This window comes from Oncorhynchus masou, chromosome 15 (genome assembly GCF_036934945.1).
Source record: "Oncorhynchus masou masou isolate Uvic2021 chromosome 15, UVic_Omas_1.1, whole genome shotgun sequence".
Classification (NCBI taxonomy): Eukaryota; Metazoa; Chordata; class Actinopteri; order Salmoniformes; family Salmonidae; genus Oncorhynchus; species Oncorhynchus masou.
In genome coordinates this window covers 20,853,444-20,862,706 of record NC_088226.1, presented here as the reverse complement: position 1 = coordinate 20,862,706, position 9,263 = coordinate 20,853,444, and the positions used below count along the sequence as shown (strand labels likewise).

Sequence of the window (9,263 nt, the reverse complement as noted above, 5' to 3'; positions counted from 1 at the left end):
AGCTGAATCAGTGGACTCAGCCGACACAGAGCACAGCACCTCATCCTTCAGGCAGTCAATTCCCAGCCAGGCTTCCTTCAAGGCATCAGATGCCTCCTCACTGGCCTCACTGGAGACGGTGGTAAACCTCAGCTCTGCTAACAATGCTGCATTAACAGCTGACCGTCAGAACATGGCCGTCACTCAGAGCAGGACAGGGGCAGCAGGTCACAAAGGCTGGTACTGCATCCCCTGCTGCCACACTGCTGAGGGGACTCCCATTGAGGTAACAACACTGTTATCACTATATCTCACAGACTATTATACATTCAGATACATTGAAATGAAGTATCTTCATTTCAATGAATTGATTAGAAAACTACATTATAGCAAACAAATGAATGTCAAGTCAATGTCACGTTGTACTTCTGCTATTAACAGCAGCCTAGGGTGCCTACAACTCTATCGAAGACAGCAAAGTTTCAGAACAAACGCCAGAAGAAATCATCCAAGACTTGTAAAGGAAAGAAATTCAATAATTCAGTGGCACCCCTGCATGGTAATTGTTCCTAACAAAACAAATGCTCACATTGCAGGTTAACTTTGAATTTTGTGTAGAAATCAGCTAAATCCATTGTGGGGAATTGTGTTAATCTGTGTACCATTTAAATACAGGTGACAGCAGCTATTATAGGCCTGTCAGAGTACTGATCTCTTGTTGATCTGTCATTTCAGCTGCTGCAGAGAAACCCAAGAAACCCTCGTTTGGCTCCCGCTTGTCCGCTGCCTTGGCCAGGTTATTTTTTGGATGCTGTGGTATCAAGAAGAAGATCCGAGAGTAGAGAATCATATCAGCCACAAAGGTTAACACCAGACATATTTCAACACTGGGTTTAAATAGTAAAACCCACATACATAAATAAACAAACATAATTGCACTCAAGTTCAAACATACCACAGCTTTTCCTTTATTGATCGTCTCCCGACAAAGTCCACCACATCTACATCAGATCTTTCACAAACAAGCAACAAACAGGAAATAATTATGTACATTTATCCCTAATTAATTATCTGATTAATTTAATCAAAAATCATTACATCAAAAGCATTACAACTATTTTTTTTTCCAACTCGGTAGTAGCACACAAAGACCACATAATTTTTACACAATGTCTATATAAATTGGTAATTTTGTCCCGTTATCCCAGTTTATCTTTATAATTGTTGGTCACACTTTATATTTATAGCCCCGTATAGATGAACTACAGATGGTTATAGTATCAACTAAGTACCTGTTGATAAGCAAATGTATGCTGAGGTTACGGTTAGGGTTAGGATTATGGTTAATGTTAGGGTTAGTGACTAGTTAGTTGAAATGTTGTTGACAGTTACTGAACATCAAGTGACCATCTACAACCCATCTACTTCGGACAATCCAAAGAAAGTTTGTTTCGCCCCAGAAAGGTTTGCAACAGTAAAACAGTAAGACAAAGAAAATGTTTCCTGATTCAGAAAACAATGCCGTACCTCACAAAATGAAAGCCGAAGATGTCAGTTATTTTGAAACACACACACTTTAAATGCATTAATACATATAGACATATGCTATTTTATTAATAGGTTCAATATATTATCTAAGTTTATAACATAGTAATATCTGGTTAATAATAATGTATTCAATTTTTTATTTCATACATATATAATTACACATTTGTTATGTATGCCACAAAATAAAAATGTCCTGTTTTTTCATAATATCTGTAGTATATGCATTACCAGTCAAATGTTTGGACACGCCTACTCATTCAAGGGTTTTTCTTTATGTTTTACATTGTAGAGTAATAATGAAGACATCAAAACTATGAAATAACTCAATCATGTAGTAAGACATGAAGGTCAGTTAATAATCCGGAACATTTGAAGAACTTTGAAACCTTCTTCAAAGTGCAGTCGCAAAAACCATCAAGCGCTATGATGAAACTTGCTATCACGAGGATCGCCACAGGAAAGGAAGACCCAGAGTTACCTCTGCTGCAAAGGATACGTTTATTACAGTTACCAGCCTCTGAAATTGCAGCCCAAATAAATGCTTCACAGAGTTCAAGTAACAGACACATCTTAACATCAACTGTTTAGAGGAGACTGCTTGAATCAGGCCTTCAGGGTGAAATTGCTGCAAAGAAGCCACTACTAAAGGACACCAATAAGAAGAAGAGAATTGCTTTGGCCAAGAAACATGAACAATAGACATTAGACCGGTGGGAATCTGTCCTTTGGTCTGATGAGTCCAAGTTTGACATTTTTGGTTCCAACCGCCATGTATTTAAGAGACGCAGAGTAGGTGAATGGATGATCTCCACGTGTGGTTCCCATGAAGCATGGAGGAGGAGGTGTGATGGTATGGGAGTGCTTGCTAGTAACACTCTGTTATTTATTTAGAAATCAAGGCACACTTAACCAGCATGGCTACCACAGCATTCTGCAGCAATACTCCATTCCACCTGGTTTGCGCTTAGTGGGACTATAATTTGTTTTTCAACAAGACAATGACCCAAACACACCTCCAGGCTGTGTAAGGGTTATTTGACCAAGAAGGAGAGTGATGGAGTGCTGCATCAGATGATCTGGCCTCCATAATCACCCGACCTCAACACAAGTGAGGTGGTTTGTTATTAGTTGGACTGCAGAGTGAAGGAAAAGCAGCCACAAGTGCTCAGCATATGTGGGAACTCCAAGAATGTTGGAAAAGCATTCCAGGTGACTATCCCACGAAGCTGGTTGAGAGAAGGCCAAGAGTGTGCAAAGCTGTCATCAAGGCAAAGGGTGGCTACTTTGAAGAATCTCAAATATAAAATATATTTTGATTTGTTTAACACTTTTTTGGTTATTACATGATTCCATATGATATTTCATAGTTTTGATGTCTTCGCTATTATTCCACAATGTAGAATATAGTAAAAAATAAAGAAAAACGCTTGAATGAGTAGGTGTGTTCAAACTTTGGACTGGTACTGTATATATACTTAAAAATCTCAAACTATTTTTTTAATGTATATACAATTCTTGAGCATGTTTTGCCTTGAAAAAAACTCTCAGTCAAACATACATGGATCATTACGAACATTTGGAAACAGAAATCACTAAGGTCTTCAGCTGTTGGCATGAAAGAAGAGATAACACGCACTGGTCTGTCTGAAATCACCTGCTGGTATTCTAGTGCTAAGTCTAATGAGAGATCCCACCCCACCCCTCTGACTTTCTCTTCCAATAGGTTTTGAGAAGGTGAGGAGAGAGGACAGGAGTATGCAATTGACATTCTCACTTTGATTTTAAAGACATATTCTATGTCAGTTACTAGTGTCAAGCCAGTGTTGGTCACATTTTGGTTGGCTGTCAACATTGGTGCATGGCGGAAAAGGACTTGGCTTTTAAGTTGGTTATGTACGTCTGTCTTCTTTATTGGTGCTTACACGTCATCGTTATAGAATTTGGTCACACATCTTTAACAGCTCAATATGTGTAATTGTGGCTTGTCTATTGTTGTGCTTTACTGTTAGTTGTTTGGTTCCTGTATGTCATACCCTGTCCTTTGGCCTGTATGATGGGATAACCTTTCAGATTTAGCACTGTTAACAGTAGGTTTGGCTTGGGTGTTAACTTGGCATAGATAGGCAGAAAACACTAAACAATGCAGTCCTCCATGACCACGAGTAGACACCAAACAAAGAAAGCTAAACTGGCAGAAAAGATATGGCAAGCAGGTCCTAGGTCATTGTGCAATGACTGGGCCACAGTGTTGAGGCCCACAAAACACAGTGGTGTTACGTAGGACTTGTGTTGTTCTGGTCTCATCACCTATATCATCAGGTAGTTATGCACATAAATTGTATTCCTAAGGTTCATTCTTTAATTTGTGTTGATATATGTGTATGAGTTCCAAGACTGCATCCTGATTCTCCACCTTTCTCCCAAAGTGAGCACTTGCGCACTCCCCATCAAGGGTTGGTGAAAACTCCTTCCAGCCAATGCTTACATCAATCCCATTTTATCCATGATGGGGAGTATGCAAGTGCACACTCTGGGAGAAGTGTGGACAATTGGGACACACAGAAGTGAAGTAAGGCTGCAGAAAAGAACCCCTCTTCTGGTTAGAACTGTCTGATCCCATGGAAGTGGCCAACCAAAACTGCATCCACCCCCCCACACTAAAGGCAAACTGCTTCCAGACACCGACCATGGTCTCTAAGAAGTTCCTCGCTTTCCCCCATACCCTGCCTCCACCTCCCCCGGCAATGTTTTAGCACTCACTCACACACACACAGTGATTGCCAACCCGTGATCCTGATCCACCCAAAGTCCCTGTCATGTACTCAAGTCTCAGATCTGTTAGTGCTATCATGCCAACTCCTACAGTGCCTTCAGAAAGTATTCATAGCACTCGATTTATTCCACATTTCGTTGTTACAGCCTGAATTCAAAATTGATTAAATAATGTACCTTATAATGACAAAGTTAAAACATGTTTTTAAAAAGTTTAGGAAATGTATTGAAAATTAAATACAGAAATACCTCATTTACATAAGTATTTACTCCCCTGAGTCAATACATGTTAGATCCTTTGGCAGCGATTACAGCTATGAGTCTTTCTGGGTAAGACTTTAAGAGCTTAGCACACCTTAAATTGTACAATATTTGCACATTATTATTTTTTAAATTCTTCAAGCTCTGTCCAGTTAGTTGTTGATCATTAAGGAACTTTCAATGCCATCTTGGTAATCAACACCAGTGTATATTTGCCCTTGTGATTTAGGTTATTGTCCTGCTGAAAGGTGAATTTGTCTCCCAGTGTATGTTGGCAAGCAGACTGAACCAGGTTTTCCTCTAATATTTTGCCTGTGCCTAGCTCTATTCCATGTATTTTTATTTAAAAAAAAAGAAAATCCCTAGTCCTTGCCGATGACAAGCATACCCATAACATGTTGCAGACACCACCATGCTTGAAAATATGAATAATGTGGTGGTCAGTGCTATTTTGTGTTGGATTTACCCCAAACATAGCATTTTGTATTCAGGACATAAAGTTAATTTCTTTGCCACATTTTTTGCAGGTTTTACTTTAGTGCCTTATTGCAAACAGGAATATTTTAATTCTGTACAGGCCTCCTTTTCACTCTATGATTTAGGTTAGTATTATAGAGTGACTACAATGCTGTTGATCCATTCTCAGTTCTCCCCTATCACTGCCATTAAAGTCTGTTTTAAAGTCACCATTGGCCTCGTGGTGAAATCTCTGAGATGATTCCTTGAGTTAGGAGGATGCATGTGTCTTTGAAGTGACTGGGTGTATTGATACAGCATGCAAATTCTAATTAATAACTGCCCCATGCTCAAACTAAGCACATTTTTACACCTGAACTTATTTGGGCTTGCCATAAAATAAATAATGGTTGAAAACATATTGACTCAAGACATTTCAGCTTTAAATTAATTATTATTTTTAATTCATGTCAACATTTAATAACATAATTCTACTTTGACATTATGGGCTATTGTGTGTCGGCCAGTGATACAATCTAAATTGAATCAATTTGAAATTTAGGCTGGAACACAACAAAATGTGTAAAAAGTCAAAGGGTTTGAATACTTTGAAGGCTCTGTATTTCATTATCACACCTACCACAAACAGATCTGGGACTTGGCTACCTTTAAGCCACCCCATGTCCCATAAACCACAAACATGTCCTCTTAAACCACCCCTGATGCTGAATACCCCTCCCTGGGCCTTCTCCTCCTCCCTTGGCCCTCTGGCTCAGTACTCCTGGCCCTGGTAGCCAGTGGAGCCATCAAAGGCTAGCTCTGTGCTGGCCGCGGGGTCAATGTCGGCGGTGTAGCCCGTGTAGTCAGTGCCCATGGGGGCCGCAGCGTTGGGGTCGGCGGTAGGGTCAACATACTCCTGGGAGAAGAGGGCCGAGTCAGCCCCCAGCTTGTACTTCTGAAAGCCCAGGAAGGCCTGCACCGCCTTCAGAGCAGAGAGGGTGTTATGGGGCGGGCGAGCAATTGAAAAGGGAATGGGCAATAGTATAGAGGCGATGGCAAAATAATGTATGCGTGGAGAAGGGAAGAGGGAGCACAGACCACAAGGGGCAGCGAGCGATTGGAAAGGGGATAGGCAACAACATGAAGGCAATAGAAAAACAATGTAGGGGGGATAAACAGGAAAGGTAGAGACATGGGGTTGTGTGGGTGGGATTTGAATATGACAGATGGGCAGAATGAGATGACAAGATCGACTCAACCAATGATAGTTGGGGAGGGGGGTATATCAGGTAGCATGCCATTGATTAAAAAGGTATGAAGTAAGATTAGGAGGATGAATGGTAGTTAGATGATAAGAATGGTGGGATAGCGAGAGAAGAAGGAAGGAAGAGAGAAAATGTTAGAGCGAGAGGATTAAATCCGTTAGTCGGCTCTAAGTGGGGAGTGTCAAAACAGATTACAGTGAGTGGTCTTGGAATGAAGTGAGTAACCTTTCACCTGATCAGGCACCGTCTTTGTTGTGTCTTTTCAACACAACAACACGATTTAATAATAAACATTCACAAATTATCCCAGTGTCATATACAAAGCAAAAATAACCAAACAAAATTTAAAAAAATCTGATTTTAATCCTAACTCATAATACAAAATAACAGAGGAAGATTCACAGTGGTTGCAGCCAGCTGGACCAGGTAACACTAAAGGCAAGTCATTAAGCTGTAGTAGTTAGCTACAGCTGTGGCATGTGTGTATGGGGGAGCATAAGGCTAGATTAGGGAAAGGAGGTCAACAGAGTTCATAGCTAGGCTTTTACTTCACAGATTTGCAGTTTTGGCATTGAAATACAATGTGAAAAATTTACAATTACTACACATCTAAGAGAAAATCTATCAAGGTCTGGGGTCAAACTGGTATGAACGCTGTAAATATTTGTCACCATCTAATAATTTCCTGAATTGACCCCAACCATGCAAAGTGGCTCTACAGAAAATGTTCAATCTAATTTGAATGGTACCATGAAATCAAATGATTTCACCAAAAACTTCTTAACAATAGAATACTTTCCATAAAAATATATGGAGACAACCAGCAAAGGTAAACATAGATAACAAAGTGGATTACTATGCCAGGCAATGAGAACCGAATATGTCAACAGTACCACTGTTTTAACACCACAAAGACACTAATTTCCGGCAATGTTTAAATATCAAGGCACTTTGAAAGTGCAATCTGAATCCAGCAAGCATATCCTAGCTGTGAATACTAGCCAATCATAGTAAACAACTACAAGGTACTCCTTCACTGTGTTTGTCCATCTCAGGAGGATATCATTCAGACAGCCTGGATGGGAAGTTGGTATGAGGGAAAATGTTAAGGATGAGGGTCAGGATATCTATCATTAGGCTAGTGGTGGTGTGGGCTGTGGAATGAACAGTTTGTTGTACTCTTCTTCGAACGACACTCTCTTTATCCTCTCCAGGGACAGCAGTGTCAGAGCACCCTAGAGAGAGACAGACAGGTCAGGGACTGGGTCAGTTATGGTAGAACGGGTGGTGAGGATGACCCCAATATTCACCAGATACAATCCTTCCATAAAGTAAAATTTTATAACAAAAACCTTAAGCTTTTTCTCAAAAGACAGAAGCAAAGATTAAATTGGCAAAGAGGGAGAAACTTAGTTCAAATCTAGCTAAAACAGAGATTAGACGTTACTGTGGACAACAATATAGCATAGACAAAGATTGCAATGGAGAAAAAGAGAAATCGAAACAGACCCAAAAGGAAAAGATAAAGGAGAGAAAGTTTAGATCCAGGTTTCAAAACTGCAGAAAAACAGAGACAGTAGACACTTCTAAAGATGAAGAAAAGCAGTGTTAAACAGAGGTAAGTTAAGACTGACAAAGAGGAGCAGAATGTTAGGACCAAGCTTCAGACAGAGCAGAATTAGAGCCTGATGAAGAAGCCAGAGGCGCTATGTAACCAATTTATTTGAAGGGCACTGATGGAAAAATGTGATATGAATACATTTTGTGTAATATACATAATATTTTCTATATTGTAGATGCACAAATGGCCATTACTCCAGACAGGAAGGTTAATGAAATGGTGGGCTGTTGTACTGTACGTACCCAGGTGAAAATGGAGAAGAAGGCGAAGGTAATGGTGGCTCGGGCTGCGTCCGCGCCCTCCCTTAAAGGGTTGTCCTCCTCTTTGGCAACCTGCCACTGGTTGGCCAGGAAACAGAACCCCACAAACCAGACAAATGACCAGAATGCTACAGGAAGGAAGGAATGATAGATAGAGAAAGGGAGAATTACAAACAGAAACCATTAATAGTATGGGTGGTAAAACTAAAGAAAAAAAATCTGCTCTTAAAATGTAACATACTCAGTAATACCAGATTACAAATGTCATGCCAATAACAGACTGGTCATGCAACAATATAAAAACATTAGACTACATATTTTGCAACCATTTTACAAGCCTCACAGTAATCAAAACCGAGCCTCTAAGATCATAACGAGTATATTAGGGTATATCAGTCACACCACAACTAACCAGAGGGGGGAACCTGTGCACATACAAAATGGCACCTACAGTACTCAAGTCTGCCAATGTCCTAGAGCAGTGATTCAAATTCCAGGGCTCTGTTCCAATACTATTAATATGCATCCTTCTTTAATCTTTTCCTTGATATAATATAATGTGTGAGAGCAATGCAGTGAAGAGCTTGCTTCTATGCCAATCCAGTCACGTCAGAGTGATTGCATCAAGGAAAGGAGCACACCTAATGGCTATTGAAGAAACAAGACCTTTATCAATGTCCATGTATTGATCAGTGTTTCCTAAGAGTTTAGAAAGGCTAAAGACAAAGGCCACATCCACCTCTGAACCGAATCTCCACAGAGCCCCCAGAAAAACCACGTGCCTCCAAACACACACCAAACTCTTATCATGACCAACTTCAACTAAAACAACCCGTCTTTGCTGTTAACGAACACACAATAACCTCCACCATCCCCCAGTCAAAGATAGCGTAGACCCACACCAACAAGCCAAAACAACATCCTTCCTGTGTGGGGTGAAGTTGTCCCTAGACAGTGATCTGTGTTCAGTTTTGCATTTACCATAGTAATGGTTAAGGTTAGGCTTGGGGGAGGAGAAGCTGTTCCTAGATCGGTGCCTAGGGGAAACTACACTCCAGAGCTTACCAGACACTCCGATGTCAGCAAGCACAGCCTTCTTGC

The 9,263-nt window shown here is 40.4% G+C and overlaps 1 protein-coding gene across 2 annotated transcripts in view; it reads right to left on the bottom strand.

Annotated features, from left to right (window-relative positions):
* Positions 1–918: 918 nt before the first annotated feature.
* Positions 919–9,263, bottom strand: part of LOC135555849 (synaptogyrin-1-like) — a 34,060-nt gene continuing 25,715 nt past the window's right edge. Inside the window, exons 2-4 of one of the 2 annotated variants that reach the window (XM_064988618.1) lie at positions 9,228–9,263; positions 8,145–8,290; positions 919–5,998 (exon numbers count right to left, since the gene is read on the bottom strand). The exon at positions 9,228–9,263 is cut by the window's right edge and continues 202 nt beyond it. In XM_064988618.1, the coding sequence (XP_064844690.1) occupies positions 5,789–5,998; positions 8,145–8,290; positions 9,228–9,263 (392 nt within the window). In that variant the 3' untranslated portion in view covers positions 919–5,788. Of the gene's footprint in view, positions 5,999–6,624; positions 7,517–8,144; positions 8,291–9,227 lie in introns of those variants that run through there. The other variant, XM_064988619.1, reaches the window with a different exon arrangement.